The following is an 18,285-nucleotide window of genomic DNA, read 5'->3' as shown; positions in this document are numbered from 1 at the left end:
GGTAGAACTTGAGAAGAAGTTCAAAATGTGTTTTCAAGATGGCGGATGTGGCGGCCATGTTGGATTTCAGATCGACCCGAAAAATAACAACACTTTGTCGGGACCGTGTCAGGATCATTTCATGCAAGTTTCAGCCAAATCCCATTGGTAGAACTTGAGAAGAAGTTCAAAATGTGTTTTCAAGATGACGGCTGTGGCGGCCATCTTGGATTTCGGATTGACCCGAAAAATAACAACACTTTGTTGGGACCGTGTCAGGATCATTTCATGCAAGTTTCAGCCAAATCCCACCGGTAGAACTTGAGAAGAAGTTCAAAATGTGTTTTCAAGATAGCGGCTGTGGCGGCCATCTTGGATTTCAGATCGACCCAAAAAATAACAACACTTTGTCGGAACCGTGTCAGGATCATTTCATGCAAGTTTAAGCCAAATCCCACTGGTAGAACTTGAGAAGAAGTTCAAAATGTGTTTTCAAGATGGCGGCTGTGGCAGCCATCTTGGATTTCGGATCGACCCGAAAAATAACAACACTTTGTCGGGTCGGGACCATGTCAGGATCATTTCATGCAAGTTTCAGCCAAATCCCACTGGTAGAACTTGAGAAGAAGTTCAAAATGTGTTTTCAAGATGGCGGCTGTGGCGGCCATCTTGGATTTCGGATCGACCCGAAAAATAACAACACTTTGTCGGGACCATGTCAGGATCATTTCATGCAAGTTTCAGCCAAATCCCACTGGTAGAACTTGAGAAGAAGTTCAAAATGTGTTTTCAAGATGGCGGCTGTGGCGGCCATCTTGGATTTCGGATCGACCCGAAAAATAACAACACTTTGTCGGGACCGTGTCAGGATCATTTCATGCAAGTTTCAGCCAAATCCCACTGGTAGAACTTGAGAAGAAGTTCAAAATGTGTTTTCAAGATGGCGGCTGTGGCGGCCATCTTGGATTTCGGATCAACCCGAAAAATAACAACACTTTGTCGGGACCGTGTCAGGAACATTTCATGCAAGTTTCAGCCAAATCCCACTGGTAGAACTTGAGAAGAAGTTCAAAATGTGAAAAGTTAACGCACGGCGGACGGCGGACGGCGCACGGCGCACGGCGGACGGCGGACGGCGGACGACGACGGACGAAACATGATGACTAATAATTAAAATGCTCTAAAAAGTTGTATAGCATCAAAACACAAAATTAGGTTATCTGTTTGGGTAGTTGATTTTGCCTGGTTTGAATCGTCCCATTAATATACATGCTGTCCTGTTGTATCGTTCCCTATCAGGAGTAATGTTTCCTTGGCTTTCTCACAAAGTCTGGGTTATATTGGGAATTGTATGGACGGTCTCTATCACTCACTTCCTTGACCTCTGAACTTTCCTCTGTCTTTTCACCTCTGACCTTTGCCATCAGTTCAGATGTTTTCTTTCTTTCAGCAGCCTCCCTTTTGAGTCTTTCTGCACGTAATTGATCAATACTCTTTGACCCTTGAACTTTGACAGCTTTTGACCTTTCCTCTGACCTCTCCTTGTCTTTCTTGTGTTTATGTTTGTGTTGTTTGTGCTGTCAACATTAAATCATTAACATACAATTGCATGAACTGAACATTCGACAGCACAAAATATTTTAGGGTAAGGGGCTAACCACTTTGAAGACTGTGCAACAGATTTTAATTCTTTCACCCCTAAAAATTCACATTATGAACTCACTCTTTAAGTCTTTGATTTAGAAGAGTTCAAATATGTCTTCAGAAATGAATGAGTTTTGAAATACCAGTAGTCAAACTTTGTCACCCCAAAATCTGAAGACTTAAACTCTGCCCAACCATTAACATTTCACTCTTAAACTTTTCATGTGTTCCAATTTATTGTTTCACTATTTGTATAAAACAAAGTTGAAATCTTATATTAAGATTAAAATAACACTTTTTTTTAGATATTTGTAATTTGAATTGATGTATAGATACATGTATGAAAGCCTAAGCAAATAATAAAGTTAAGTATACCTATGATATATTAAAGAGAGGTTTCACTATAAGCTATATAGGCCATATTATAAGTACTAGGAAGGTTACCAGAATACATTATACATGGAACATTACAAAGATCCTACTTTGTTTACTGATCATTCTTTGTATACTTTGTTCATAAACTTTTTGACAAGTATGTATCATGACTCTGCAAGGCTTGGCATTTTAGACCCGTATATGGACAATCAGATTCTACATTGTCCGTACTTATAGGTGATGTTTCGCCTAATGTGATAGAACAAACGGCGTATACCTTGTGTTTGTGATCTTTATCCTTGTGACTTTTCTTTCTCAGGTATCCATGGAGTTTGTGGATGGGATCCAGGGAGTCCTTTAATTTGGCATCCTTGTGCTCTCTGTTGAAATAAAGGAGTTTGACAAGGACTCAGATGATTAAAATCACTCAACACCTGCAACATCATCTCTCAAATATGTATATAAAATAATTAACACTTTAAATTTTGTACGTTCTTCATGTTTTGCTATATTTATATGCAAGTGATTTTTCTGAGTTATTTTGATTATTTTTATTATCAAAAGCTTTTCCTGAATGTAACTGTTGTGTGTAACAATACAATTCAATACTTTCTACAACTATCTTGAAAATCAAGCTTTATAATTTACCTTTTCCTTTGAACATCATCTTCATCCTCTTTAATCTTTCTTTTTTTAGCATACCATGGAGCTGATCCTGTATAAAAATGTTCATCTATGTACTGTGTGCTGTGCAGTAATAATTAATTAATACATACAATGTATCACACAACTGGCCTGCCCAGCCATGTCATACAGCTATGTCTTAAATATCGTAAGACACAAGTGTGATAACACTTTTATGACGTCACAAGCAGTTTTGATATCGTAATCTAAATATGATGTCACAGGATTTTCTCAGTAGACGGGAAAACATCGCATCCAAGCCAGATTTCTACATTTTTATATACAGATTAAAGTAAAAGTTTCACTTACCTAAAGGCTTGTTGCATATCAAATTATTGAACTTGTTTGATAAACTTCATATCACATAGCCACTCATGTAAGATTCTCTTAATATACAATCAACTACTTAGCTATCTCTAAAATAGTGTCTGTATATATTTTTCAGAATGATATCATATACAGTGAATACTGCTTTAGCGACCATTGCTGTATACAGACCACATCCTCATTTAGACCACTTCCGTAGGGTCCAAAATTCATATTCCATCTCATTGTAGCTGCTTATATAATCATATGACAATGCATTACGCATAAACATGTGCTTTTTTTTTAGATAGGACTAAATGAGCTTACCTCCTTGACTTTCCAGTGAACTTTGACCTAGATAAGTTAATATCCCCATTTTTTTCTCCCATTCTTCTTTTTCAGCTTTTTTCTCTGCTTCATGATCAATGTTATGCTTCCCTGTGGAGACCTACAAGATCAAACAAAATTTAAGCTATATTTAATGACTTAACAGTCATCTGACTACTAGCACAACAGTCCCTCTTGACCCTAAAGGTCAGATGACCTAAAATTAGGGGTTTGCATCCAGACATCAACTTACAAACATGCAGACATGACCTTTTCACCAGATATAGGCTAATTTCTAGACAGGTTTACTTCCAAACAATGGCTTATTACCAGACATGGGCTTATTATCAGACATTGGTTTACTTCCAGACATGGGCTTATTACCAGACACATGCTTATTGACACATGTATATTATCAGAGAGGGACTTGTTACCAGACATTGAATTTTTGTCTCCTAAGAAATAATAATTTGTCCGTCTACACTTACCCCTTCTGTGTCCTTGAAGAAGTTGATATGACCTCCTGACCCTGTGTATATGTCAGAGACGAGACTGTTTGAACTGTATACATCTAGTTTGGTTTTCTCTTCAGTTTCTTCATCTTTAACATCTGTGTCCTGTATCTGTTCAGGGGAGGTAACTGTGCTGCTTGCTGTTGATGTTATCCTCTGTTGTCTAGCCTTTTTCCGTAAGATATCTGTTCTGGCCTCTTGTTCCTACAAAACATTTCTGTACATGTAATCAAATTTCTACAATAGCTATAATAAATGCATTGTATAGATCTATAACTTACTTTCAACAAAATGTGATTTTTTTATAAAAATCTTATACTAATACAGTGATCATATTGAGCAATTTTCTATCAAGACTCACGATTTTTAAATTCAAATTCAGACTTTGAATGCAGGATATTCTATAAATAAGGTCCCATCCCAAGATAAAATGAAGTCCCACGCACTCTATCAAATTGGAATGGATTTTATTTTTGTGTCTTAAATAAAAATATGAAAATGGCACAAAATGGACAAATCTTTTTATAGCATAAAATCTAGGTGACTATATATATACTTACAGTCAGAGCAACCTTCCTCAGTCTCTCTTTCCCTCCTATACAATATACTTACAGCTACAGCAACCTTCCTCAGTCTCTCTTTCTCCTCCTATACAACAAACTTACAGCTACAGCAACCTTCCTCAGTCTCTCTTTCTCCTCCTATACAACAAACTTACAGCTACAGCAACCTTCCTCAGTCTCTCTTTCTCCTCCTATACAACAAACGTACAGCTAGAGCAACCTTCCTCAGTCTCCCTTTCTCCTCCTATACAATATACTTACAGCTAGAGAAACCTTCTTCAGACTCGCTTTCTCCTCCTATACAATATACTTACAGCTACAGCAACCTTCCTCAGTCTCTCTTTTTCTTCCTATACAATATACTTACAGCTAGAGCAACCTTCCTCAGTCTCTCTTTCCCTTCTCTCAGTCTCTCTCTCTTTTTCTCCTATACAATATACTTACAGTCAGAGCAACCTTCCTCATCAGTCTCTCTTCTCTCTCCTATACAATATACTTACAGCTAGAGCAACCTTCCTCAGTCTCTCTTTCTCCTCCTATACAATATACTTACAGCTAGAGCAACCTTCCTCAGTCTCTCTTTCTCCTACTATACAATATACTTACAGCTAGAGAAACCTTCCTCAGTCTCTCTTTCTCCTCCTATACAATATACTTACAGCTAGAGCAACCTTCCTCAGTCTCTCTTTCTCCTCCTATACAATATACTTACAGCTAGAGCAACCTTCCTCAGTCTCTCTTTCTCCTCCTATACAATATACTTACAGCTAGAGCAACCTTCCTCAGTCTCTCTTTCTCCTCCTATACAATATACTTACAGCTAGAGCAACCTTCCTCAGTCTCTCTTTCTCCTCCTATACAATATACTTACAGCTAGAGAAACCTTCCTCAGTCTCTCTTTCTCCTCCTATACAACAAACGTACAGCTAGAGAAACCTTCCTCAGTCTCTCTTTCTCCTCCTATAAAATATACTTACAGCTAGAGCAACCTTCCTCAGTCTCTCTTTCTCCTCCTATACAATATACTTACAGCTACAGTAACCTTCCTCAGGCTCGCTTTCTCCTCCTATACAATATACTTACAGCTACAGCAACCTTCCTCAGTCTCTCTTTCTCCTCCTATACAACAAACGTACAGCTAGAGCAACCTTCCTCAGTCTCACTTTCTCCTCCTATACAATATACTTACAGCTACAGCAACCTTCCTCAGTCTCACTTTCTCCTCCTATACAATATACTTACAGCTACAGTAACCTTCCTCATGCTCGCTTTCTCCTCCTATACAATATACTTACAGCTACAGCAACCTTCCTCAGTCTCTCTTTCTCTTCCTATACAATATACTTACAGTCAGAGCAACCTTCCTCAGTCTCCGTTTCTCCTCCTATACAATATACTTACAGCTAGAGAAACCTTCCTCAGTCTCTCTTTCTCCTCCTATACAATATACTTACAGCTAGAGCAACCTTCCCAGTCTCTCTTTCTCCTCCTATACAATATACGTACAGCTACAGCAACCTTCCTCAGTCTCTCTTTCTCCTCCTATACAATATACTTACAGTCAGAGCAACTTTTCTCAGTCTCTCTTTCTCCTTCTATACAATTTACTTACAATTTGCAGCTAGAGCAACCTTCCCAGTCTCTCTTTCTCCTCCTATATAATATACTTATAGCTAGAGCAACCTTCCTCAGTCTCTCTTTCTCCTCCTATACAACAAACTTACAGCTAGAGCAACCTTCCCAGTCTCTCTTTCTCCTCCTATACAATATACTTACAGCTACAGCAACATATTCCTCAGGCTCGCTTTCTCCTCCTATACAATATACTTACAGCTACAGCAACCTTCCTCAGGCTCGCTTTCTCCTCCTATACAATATACTTACAGCTACAGCAACCTTCCTCAGTCTCTCTTTCTCTTCCTATACAATATACTTACAGTCAGAGCAACCTTCCTCAGTCTCTCTTTCTCCTCCTATACAATATACTTACAGCTAGAGAAACCTTCCTCAGTCTCTCTTTCTCCTCCTATACAATATACTTACAGCTAGAGCAACCTTCCTCAGTCTCACTTTCTCCTCCTATACAATATACTTACAGCTAGAGCAACCTTCCTCAGTCTCTCTTTCTCCTCCTATACAATATACTTACAGCTACAGCAACCTTCCTCAGTCTCTCTTTCTCCTCCTATACAACAAACGTACAGCTAGAGCAACCTTCCTCAGTCTCACTTTCTCCTCCTATACAATATACTTTCAGCTACAGCAACCTTCCTCAGGCTCGCTTTCTCCTCCTATACAATATACTTACAGCTAGAGCAACCTTCCCAGTCTCTCTTTCTCCTCCTATACAATATACGTACAGCTACTACAGCAACCTTCCTCAGTCTCTCTTTCTCCTCCTATACAATATACTTACAGTCAGAGCAACTTTTCTCAGTCTCTCTTTCTCCTTCTATACAATTTACTTACAATTTGCAGCTAGAGCAACCTTCCCAGTCTCTCTTTCTCCTCCTATATAATATACTTATAGCTAGAGCAACCTTCCTCAGTCTCTCTTTCTCCTCCTATACAATATACTTACAGCTAGAGCAACCTTCCCAGTCTCTCTTTCTCCTTCTATATAATATACTTACAGCTACTCAGTCTCTCTTTCTCCTCCTATACAATATACTTACAGCTAGAGCAACCTTCCCAGTCTCTCTTTCTCCTTCTATATAATATACTTACAGCTAGAGCAACCTTCCTCAGTCTCTCTTTCTCCTCCTATACAATATACTTACAGCTACAGCAACATTCCTCAGGCTCGCTTTCTCCTCCTATACAATATACTTACAGCTACAGCAACCTTCCTCAGGCTCGCTTTCTCCTCCTATACAATATACTTACAGCTACAGCAACCTTCCTCAGTCTCTCTTTCTCTTCCTATACAATATACTTACAGTCAGAGCAACCTTCCTCAGTCTCTCTTTCTCCTCCTATACAATATACTTACAGCTAGAGAAACCTTCCTCAGTCTCTCTTTCTCCTCCTATACAATATACTTACAGCTAGAGCAACCTTCCTCAGTCTCACTTTCTCCTCCTATACAATATACTTACAGCTAGAGCAACCTTCCTCAGTCTCTCTTTCTCCTCCTATACAATATACTTACAGCTACAGCAACCTTCCTCAGTCTCTCTTTCTCCTCCTATACAACAAACGTACAGCTAGAGCAACCTTCCTCAGTCTCACTTTCTCCTCCTATACAATATACTTACAGCTACAGCAACCTTCCTCAGGCTCGCTTTCTCCTCCTATACAATATACTTACAGCTACAGCAACCTTACCAGTCTCTCTTTCTCTTCCTATACAATATACTTACAGTCAGAGCAACCTTCCTCAGTCTCTCTTTCTCCTCCTATACAATATACTTACAGCTAGAGAAACCTTCCTCAGTCTCTCTTTCTCCTCCTATACAATATACTTACAGCTAGAGCAACCTTCCTCAGTCTCTCTTTCTCCTCCTATACAATATACTTACAGCTAGAGCAACCTTCCTCAGTCTCTCTTTCTCCTCCTATACAATATACTTACAGTCAGAGCAACTTTTCTCAGTCTCTCTTTCTCCTTCTATACAATATACTTACAATTTGCAGATAGAGCAACCTTCCTCATTCTCTCTTTCTCCTCCTATATAATATACTTACAGCTAGAGCAACCTTCCTCAGTCTCTCTTTTTCTTCCTCTGCTGCTTTTGCTTCATCCCTGCGAACCCTCTCGATGTTATCCTTGTTACGTACATGCCAACTGTGGTAAGAAAATATGTTATTGTTTGACATCATAGATTTACAAATAACAGAAATATTAGTTTCATTTGGGACCATGGTGGCCTAGAAGTTAATAAGACATATTACCACAAGCCCTCCAACTCTGGGTCAAGAGTTTGAATCCTATATGGGGCAGTTGCCATGCACTAAGCATTGGCCGGTGGTTTTCTCTTTGTAATCCCTCAAATTTATTGCTCCTGCAGCGCTCCTGTATGTTTGGTATAAAAAGGGCCACGAAACTGAAGCTCGGGGAGTTCAGGTGTTAGCTGGTTTAAATGACAGAATTCAAGTCTTTGCTGGTTTGAATGACGGAGTTCAAGTGTTTGCTGGTTTAAATGACGGAGTCCAGGTGTTAGTTGGATTACTGTTTACAAAGTGCATGTTTCTATGCTAGAAAGAGCAGTGGTTATCCTGTGAACTGTAACTGTATCCTGTAAATGCTATTGTTGCTGAATACACATGGAACTTTATTACGGCGTTGAATTATGTTTTACTCGACGACCTACTTTACTTAAATCAAAACTCGGGTATTGTGGCGGGTGCCTGACGCTACCCTCGAAGGCATCAACCAAGGGCTGCAGACTGGGAATACGTAATTATACAACTCCCGCAGTTTTTCGCTACAATTGGTGGCAGCGGTAGGATCCAATTGCAGTGCTCACTAATAGATGTGTGTAGTTGTCCACTTAACATTTCAAGTGAGATGCATTTGTCACTGTCTCTTTACACTACTAAACACCACATGAGATAATTATGAACCAGGAATGAAAACCATTTTTCTCAACAGATTACTTGTCTTATCGAGTCAAATGAAAACCAATGCAAAGCTTAACAAATTTCACAGTGTCTAATCCTTGCTTTAAGGATGGAAGATTTAGAAGAAAGGTCATAACTTTTCATTTAAAAAATATGACATCTCATGAAATGACAACCTGCTTCAGAACGTAAGACGGTAACCCTCGCACCTGATTAGTCTCAAGAACAAAACAAAAATATGCAGTTGCTGCTACCTTAAATTAATGTAAGGAAGAAGTCAGAAGTGCAAGAGATAATGACATTCACAATAATGTAATCGAGAGTGAGGGTTAACAGATTCTACATATTCCAATTGACATAAATTTCAGATATATGAAGGTGGTCAATATAATACAATATAAGCTTAGGTGTAGATATACATTTTTGTAGATATCATGCAGATGTTCTTCTTCAATTTATATAAATATGACGATTATGTCACTGTGATCTGTAGGGATGCAAGGGTGTGAAGGGATTAAATTTGTGATTTTTTTTTTTTTTTTTAGTAGATGAAAGGTGTGTGCAGAACTAATGTGTGAGGGCTTCAAGGGCTACGTTGGAAATATGTACCTTGAAGTCCTCGAGTGTAGTGCATTGTACTGCTGCTACAGGGAGGAGATTCCATTGTGTTTTTGTTTGTGGGAAAAATGAATATTTGTATGTGTCCTTTGTAGCAGAAATTTGTCTGAAGGAGTGTGGATTGGAGTGTCTGGTTCTGTGGTCTACTGGTATGAGTAATTGGTCTGGTATTCGACCGCAACTATATTGTGTATTATTTTGTTGAAAAGTATCAATCTTGTGTGTAGCCGTCGTGTCTGTAATGTTGGCCAGTTGAGTTGATGTATCATGCTTGTAACTGAACTAGTGTCGCGATATTAATGTTGTGAACATATCTTGCTGCTCTGCGTTAATGTGTTTTTTCTATCTGTTGAATTTGGTGTGTGTTGTGGGAATTCCATATGGAAGAGCACTTAGAGCAGTATATTCCAGTTTGGGTCGGACTGGTGCTTTGTATGCGTGTGCTTTTATATGTGGTGAATTCATTTTTACCTGGTAAGTTGCGCTTTAAAAACCCTAGTGATCTGTTTGCATTTGCGGTGATATTATTTATGTGCATGTCCCATTTTAGGTTTTTTTTGTAGTGTTAGTCCTAAATATTTGCTTGAGTTTACTTGCTAGAGTGTGTGATTGTGGAGTGTGTAGTTGTTATGCATTTTGTTGCGTTTTGGTGTAACACTGATGATGTTGCATTTATCTGGGTGAAATTTCATTAGCCAGTCTGTTTCCCATTGTCTGATTGTGCTGCTGCGTCCAGATCTTTCTGCAGTTTTATTGTGTCATCTTTAATTTGTTGTTTAATGTTTTGTTTATAATACTGTCGTCTGCGACTAATCTTAGTTTGCTGTACTGCATGTATTGATGGAAATCGTTAATATATATGAGAAATAGAATTGGGCCCAAACATGTTCCTTGAGGGACTCCTGATGTGAGGGATGGGAGAGGGGCTAAGACTGAAATCGTATATCAAACGTCGGAATATAAAAAGAGAAATTCCAGTTTTGATTAGAAATGTACACCAATTTGATTTTAAATCGAATGTATGAATAACTCAATACTCGCGAAACCTCATGAGACTTGTTTAGTACGTTTATACACCGCTAATGTTGTAGGCCTACTTTCATTTTCACGTCATATACATGTAAGCTAACATCTCCCTCGGGCTCCCCCGCTCTCTCTTTCACCCACAAGAACAATATCACGAATTATGTGATCGAATAGGTTTTAAAGTATCATAATTATCCGATTGTGACAAAGAAAATAGTCAATATATGAACAAAATTACCTTTTGTGATGTAAAATATTCATCGTTGTAAGAACAGCGGATGTCAGTAAAGTAATATTTTGGTGTTACGGGTTGAAGATTTTAAAGCCATTCCATTGGATAAAATTATGACAGAACTAGGGGGTTTCCCCGCTATTCGATTGGGAACCCCCAAATTACGTCATCCTTTCTAGCGGTTTCGATGTTGAGCGACTGACGTTGATAAGTTTCCGTGATGAATGATGGTAATATTTCCGTGTTTAGTTTTATTTTGTGGAATCTCAGTTGAACAGGAAATCATGTTTATCATTGAGTGGCTCGGTCAATTATGATCAGCTGATCAATGTGTGTATATATTTAACAATCTATGTGCACTGCTCCATGTAAACATTTTGTACTTTATGATAAAATCTAATGTTAGCTACATGTACGTACAGTTGGTAGTAGACTAAAGGTTACACCCTTGTGCACACGGAGTGCACGAGGTTTAGACTACAGGTAGACACGGAGTGCACGAGGTTTAGACTACAGGTAGACACGGAGTGCACAAGATTTAGACTACAGGTAGACACGGAGTGCACAAGATTTAGACTACAGGTAGACACGGAGTGCACTACGTGTGAACACGGTGTCCACTACAGGTGGACATGGTGTCCAGGTACATTCAGACTTAGACAGACAAGGTGATGTGTTATAGTTAGGGATCGGGGAAGAATACGTTCTTCAATTTAAAATAATACATAGTTATAATTTTTTAGTGTTTCTTTTTTTAAATTACAACATCTACAATTTAATGTACAGTATATATAACTATATAATACGATATTTTTTCAGTATACATGAATAAAACCTTTTCACTGCAAAAGTAATAAAGATTAATTTGTATTCATTAAGTATATGTCTATTTAATGTTATATCAGTAGTTTCCATTTCATATCTTAAATTTTCTATATTACGTTTTCAAAAGTCAATGTTTTATGGGTAAATTGCATTAAATTTTACATGAAATAGTAAATATAAGTCAAAAACAACTTTGAATTGCGGCAAAAACTAGAACGAATATTCGTACCCGGCCTACTAAGACGACACCATTTTCTGTCTAAAAGTCTTTTGAGCTACAATCTTGCAGCTACGGCAAAAACCAGTCCTATTGTGCTTTTGAGACACTTGTTCTTTTATAATTTAAGCTATTAGTAATACAATCATATACCGGGTAATACATAGCTTTTAAATAAAAAGATTTGGTCCCTATCAATCGGTTTTCTAGCGACACCCTTGTAGATCGTCTTTCATAAAATATACACTTTTATAATATTTTTCTTTGCTATATCAAGTTCTAAAAGTATTGTACGTAAAAATAGCTTAAGTACATATTCTTTATTAAAAACTGAACGTCTTTAAAAGATCATGCAGAATAAATCCACTTCAAACTTTATGACGTAGCTACATGTATAGTCTACCTACAAGTACCCAATTCAGTTTGTTTTGATTCTTAATTACCGGTAAACACAATATGTTTATGATCCCAACCCCGCAAGTTATCTTGACCGTATATTGCGTCATGGTCCAATAATTATAACTTGTCAAACATACAGGTAAGCCACAGTATCCAGCTATACAGGTACCTCAAGGTGACCATCGATAGATGGCCAGAGGGCAGAATCGTTGTCTTCTGTGTTTGCACGGCTTTATGAGAATGGAGGCAGTATCTTTATATAATATGTGATTTTAGAATTGTTTCAATGGAAGTTTGTTAAGACAAACAAATACACTTTACCTTTTAAAAATCATATAGGTTTGTGAGTTTGAAACACAAAAGTACCATTCTTATTAGATACATGTACATGTTTGTTGTAGAGCCTGGGTAAACATGTACACCATTTCCCGGGGGAGGGGTGGGGGGGTAGATTGGGATGAGGTAAAAACTAGCTGGCAAAACATATAGTAAGTGATGCTGAATACACCTCAATTATTGTCATGACAGACAGCCTTGAAGTGGAGCTGACGGGAGCTGTACAATGCGTAAATCAAGCATGTCTGTCACAACCTTGAATTTACCAATAATACATGTATATATTATAATAATCAAAATTAATTTAGATTAGGTACTTATTCAACATTGTAATATGGTATTTTATATACATAGTCATGATAATCAGGTTTCTGATATATGTAAAAAGCCAGTGTAAAAAAAATTAAATTAATGAAAAGATATTGGATGAAATATGATTTTCCAATAATTTTGAAATAAATGTTTTAGTTAATTATACACTTGGTATTTTGATTATTTTTTATTTTAATATATAAAGCTTCATTATCAAATAAATTAAATGCACTACCAGTTAAAATACATATCCCTATTGACTACCATTGTTGTATAACTGTTCGTATTTGTGTGATGAGTACAATGTATATGTAGAGAGGCTGCCGCCTAAGTACAGCATGCTATAAATGGACCTCCTGGGGTTGGGATAAGGGGTTCATTCCAGTCTAGCCAACTTTTTAAGTGAACATCATTCCAGTCTGGCCAACTTTCCTGTTTTCACACCTTGGTCAGACTTGGTCATACCTGAGTGACCATCAGGTAATTAATTATGTTCAAGTTAAAAGTAGTCACTTACCTATATTTATTTTAATATTTGATTCTACTGTTCACAATACTATATTTACATAATGTACTTATTTTTATCTTTTTACAACTTATTGGAATGAGGAAACAAACATAATGCATGTATATACATATACAGCAATAATGACGCGTCGCAAGATACTGGTGATACTTAATATTATAATATACCTTTCAGCGTAGCTAAACTACAAGTTTCTTCATCTTAATTGATACAAGATGGAACACTTTTCCTCTTTTTCTATTCGACTCTTTTACGACAGAAAAAAACCCACTGGATTTCTGGTATTCTGAGATTGAAATTGCTTTGATCAGTTTTGAAAATATACTTAATATGAAATTGTTTCATATCAAATGAAACGTTACCTATTCTTTGTAAATTCAATTAAACTCTGGGTATACCATATGTATTGTGTGCATAAATGAGAAAATAATTGAATGCACAACTTTCAAATGTTGAAATCGTAAAAAGTAATGTCTCAAAAATGGGTATGTATATCAATTACATGTATAATGGACCTTTAATTTGACAATGTTCGCAGGACAACACCCTGATGGACTAAATGATTGAACAGTGATATTCTGATGGAAATGTTTGATATTCATGGGAGAATTGGCGAATGTTACTTTGGTAAATTTTATGGGGTGCTGAAATGAGTTCATCTTCAAACGAATTGACCGAACTGATTCTAATGAGCAGTTCATATTCAATTTGTTTCAAAGGGAACTCAATTCATCACCCCATGAAATCGACCAAAGCAAGATTCAATCCTTATATTTCAATTCAATCGTATTTAATTGACAGATTAGAATATTTCTGTATAATGATTAATGTTTCTATCTATATCTCACTCAGACACACTAAATGTGTGACAAGAGGTCCAATGTATAATACTGTTGGTAACGGTTTTTGTTTAACTTCGTTCTTTAAATAGTTAATATGTGGTACACAAATTTTCTGATAAAAATTATTTTTGATCAACATGATCCATTTGAATAGCATTTGTTCTGTTTCATGAAGTTAATACTACAGTTTATGCATGTACAATTTATTTCATTACAAACCAACATAAACCAAAAGTGTATCATTCTTAATCAAATATCGACATCTAATGAATATCTACTAGGATATGGTTTTCCCTTTCCCTGGAATTTACCTGTGCTGTCAGTGTTGTGCTAGTAGAACCTGTGTTGTTTTAGTAAAACACACCTATTCCACCCTGGCCAACCTTTTACCCTACCTGTTTCTCACCTAAAATCCCAAAAGTTGGCTAGACTGGAAGACACCGGGATAAGGTACTTCATGTATACAGGTGTTGTTAGTCTGTGATACACTTGACTGAACATATTGAAGGGTGCCCAAAGAAGGCCCCAGGCCCCTGGCCCCACTCTGACCAATGTTAGGTAATTTAGATTATCATATCCGTGTGGTTGATGGAACAGTATGAAGTCCAAGTGACCATGGCAACTGCAGTCCTAGCCTAGGGGTCTACCTTTCGAGCAGGCATATTTGTACAATATACTATGTATACATGTATGGATCACACATTGTAAAGAAGGTCAGAATAGGATATTGTCAAATTATCAGAGTTTCTAGAATTAAAATAATTGTGACAAATTCAGAATCTAATCAACAACTATGAATCTACAGTTTAAATGGGTAGAAGTTGGATTTATTTTGATTGTCTGTTTAATTTATTATCAGGCATGTGACCTACATTTTTCCGATCGGTACTTTGAACAGTGTTGATACTAAATTTTTGCTTTCTATAAGCCAGTGCTTACAGGTTCCTCAATCGGTTGACACAATAAAATGTAATTTCTAATGCCGATTTTTAACGTCTATGGACGAATGCCGATTTTTAACGTCTATGGACGATTTCACATATTTTCAATGCTTTGCAACGCGCCAGGTTCTATGTAGCAAATGTATACGTATTATACATTTGACAGGATTAAAACTATTTCGCGCACCTTGCCGTTTAGAAAACTATATTCAATGCATACATAGTTAAACATCTTATGAAGAATTTAATTTGTTTATGTTTATCATGATGTCCTTGCTTTAATTATGCCCATCAATATATCCTTTTTAATCAAAATATTTTGCCGATCAAAATATCTCTTGGGCGACGATTTGCTAACACTGAAAATCTTACTCCCTGCAAGGTTCATCAATTTATGCGTTCGAAAAAGAATTTCATCTTTAAACTACATATCACTAGCTAAGAAAAATAGTTTTTACTGGGAAAATGCGGACTTGAACTATCCATTGATGAGACATAACCAGTACGTGGTTTACCGTGGTTTACCGTACGCAGTTAATTTGCTTTTATAACTTCTAATAAACGTCCTTATTTATAAATTAAATTGTATGATAATATATATTGATACATTTTACTTTATATGTATCTATTCAAATAAACATTACAGTACGAATGATTTCCAGTAATTAACGGCAATTTTATGTTGCAATAAATATTATGTTTCTGATCGCAATAAATATTTCTATCTGTCAAAGTCCATATAGACTGCAGAATAAATACATATTTTCTCATATCTCTGTGGCACATCATCTAGTCTGTCTGTGGTCTTGATGTAGTGGACATTTTACCTGGACACGATGTCCACCTGTAGTGGACACCGTGTTCACACGTAGTGCACTCCGTGTCTACCTGTAGTCTAAATCTTGTGCACTCCGTGTCTACCTGTAGTCTAAACCTCGTGCACTCCGTGTCTACCTGTAGTCTAAACCTCGTGCACTCCGTGTCTACCTGTAGTCTAAACCTCGTGCACTCCGTGTCCACTCGTAGTTCACACCGTGTGCACAATGTGTAACCTTTAGTCTACTACCAACTGTACCATACACTGATTGTCGTGGCTACATCCTATAATGATGCATTACCAAATATGTTCTAGGCCTAACTAACTTCTGAACAATGTTATACATGTACGTGTGCAACAATATATATTGAAAAAAGTACATTGTAGTTTTACGTTATGTAGCCTACATTGTAGCTGTGTGGAGAAATTGGCCAGGGTTTCCAAGCGTCCTAGAGTTTGTTAAAATGAATTACCTTGACATTGGTTCAAGGTTACAGGGATTTTGATAGACTAAATTGACTTCTTGGCAAGAATTACGAGCTCTGGAATGCTCCATGCATGCTGGCATGGAGAGCTAATTAAGTTTGTTCAAATAAATGACCTTGACCTGTATACTGCATTCAAGCTCATAGGGTCAAACATGATGATCTTGCCCTACTGTCAAGGTCACACTGACCATGCAGATATCAGAAACTAACCACTTTTCCTGCAGTCTTGTTATTTATACAATATGTCTTATAATTAATTGTAATAGTCAAAGAAAAGGCGAGCATATAAAGCAATACATGTAGGCTGAAGACAAGGTGACCATTTTTAGCCCATATACTGTACATATTTTTGTATTTTATCCAAAGATTGTTTTTTTTCCTGGATTGCATGCTAATTAAATCTACTGTGTTTTATATATTGTACCAAGTTTGATCACCATTAATTTAATAATTGTAAGGCCCATGGGTTTGCTCATTATCATCCACAGATGAAGTTGGCAGTTTAATCTATGATGTCCTGCTGGTGTCACTGAAAGCATTGACAGAGAAAGAGATTCATAGAGAACTGAAAAACCACCATCTGACAGCCAACCAGATCTGTCAATGTCTGAAACTGTTACACTGTCAAGGTTTAGTTTGTCTAAACAGTACAGGAGCTGTTGACCTATGGTCACTTCTTTCAGATGATGATGTCCAGTCATCTACCAAAGATAAAGGTACAATGTAACTATAAAGCAATATATGTAAAAGCTCTGATGTACACTTGGTTTCATTTCATAGAATACTTTGGTAATGATAAAACTAGGAGCTTTTGGTGTATGCAAATATATAACATATTATGAATCTGGAATTTCTTATAATAACTATTATAATTTGTCAAAAACAATTCTATGGTATTAAGAAAGCTAATAGTATATCCTCATTTGTGAACCTCATGATTTCATATTTGTTCTGTTTAACTGCATTGTAATGAATGAAGAAATTACTTTATTTCTAGGGAGCCCTAATGGATGGCAGGACACTGACGATAGGTTAAGTCCTAGAAGAACATCGTCCAGTAGAGATAGATGCTCTCCCTTGTCTACCGGTGATAGTGTTAGGAGTTCCTACGCAGGAGTTACACAGACCAGGGATAGACAGAGTAATGAACAACCAGTCATACAGACAGAGACCGGTGCTCAGTCCTCGGCATGCTCAGCTGGTATCCCACCTGTAGGACAGTGTTATAAGCGACCAGGCGTCACACAGACAGAGACCGGTGCTCAGTCCTCAGCGTGCTCAACTGGTATCCCACCTGTAAGACAAACACCAGGTAGTAAGTTCTGTCATTTTCATTGGTTGTATTATTACTGTATAGTTCTGTTTATTTGCTGAGGATTGATTTCGCTATATCCACAGTAAAGTTAAACTACACAAACTTAAATATTGTACCCACAAATAAAGTAGAGAGAATTACAAGTAAGATGACCCATGCAGCATACTACTGTTAGAAATCGTTTTTTACGTGAATTGGCATCAAAGAGGAGATCATGAGATTTTCTCCCTTTGAAATTAAACAACTATACAGTAACTAGGATTTACCTTTACATATATGTAAATCTCCACATGTTCATATTATATGCATGTTTAGGATGGTTACCATAGCAACTGCAGCTGTATTGACACAAAACCATCATACACATTATACCAATATTAGAAATTCAACAATTGTATCACTGAAATTAACAGACCATCTCAATGGCACTTTTTGAAG

General features: G+C 37.1%; 2 protein-coding genes across 3 annotated transcripts in view; one reads left to right on the top strand and one right to left on the bottom strand.

The window, feature by feature from the left end:
* Positions 1-790: 790 nt before the first annotated feature.
* Positions 791-10,948, bottom strand: LOC138332159 (leukocyte receptor cluster member 1 homolog). The gene is made up of 7 exons (XM_069280145.1): positions 10,836-10,948; positions 8,078-8,177; positions 3,804-4,031; positions 3,316-3,436; positions 2,647-2,713; positions 2,276-2,378; positions 791-1,556 (listed from the first exon to the last, which is right to left on the bottom strand). Exons 1-7 carry the CDS (start codon positions 10,856-10,858, stop codon positions 1,275-1,277), a joined length of 924 nt encoding a protein of 307 aa, XP_069136246.1. The 5' UTR covers positions 10,859-10,948; the 3' UTR covers positions 791-1,274.
* Positions 10,946-18,285, top strand: part of LOC138332157 (uncharacterized) — a 24,543-nt gene continuing 17,203 nt past the window's right edge. Inside the window, exons 1-3 of one of the 2 annotated variants that reach the window (XM_069280144.1) lie at positions 10,946-11,059; positions 17,021-17,248; positions 17,530-17,844. In XM_069280144.1, coding sequence (XP_069136245.1) covers positions 11,050-11,059; positions 17,021-17,248; positions 17,530-17,844 — 553 coding nt within the window. In that variant the 5' untranslated portion in view covers positions 10,946-11,049. Of the gene's footprint in view, positions 11,060-17,020; positions 17,249-17,529; positions 17,848-18,285 lie in introns of both variants that reach the window. The other variant, XM_069280143.1, reaches the window with a different exon arrangement.

Source organism: Argopecten irradians, chromosome 9, assembly GCF_041381155.1.
Source record: "Argopecten irradians isolate NY chromosome 9, Ai_NY, whole genome shotgun sequence".
Taxonomy (NCBI): Eukaryota; Metazoa; Mollusca; class Bivalvia; order Pectinida; family Pectinidae; genus Argopecten; species Argopecten irradians.
This window is presented reverse-complemented; position numbering and strand designations above follow the sequence as displayed.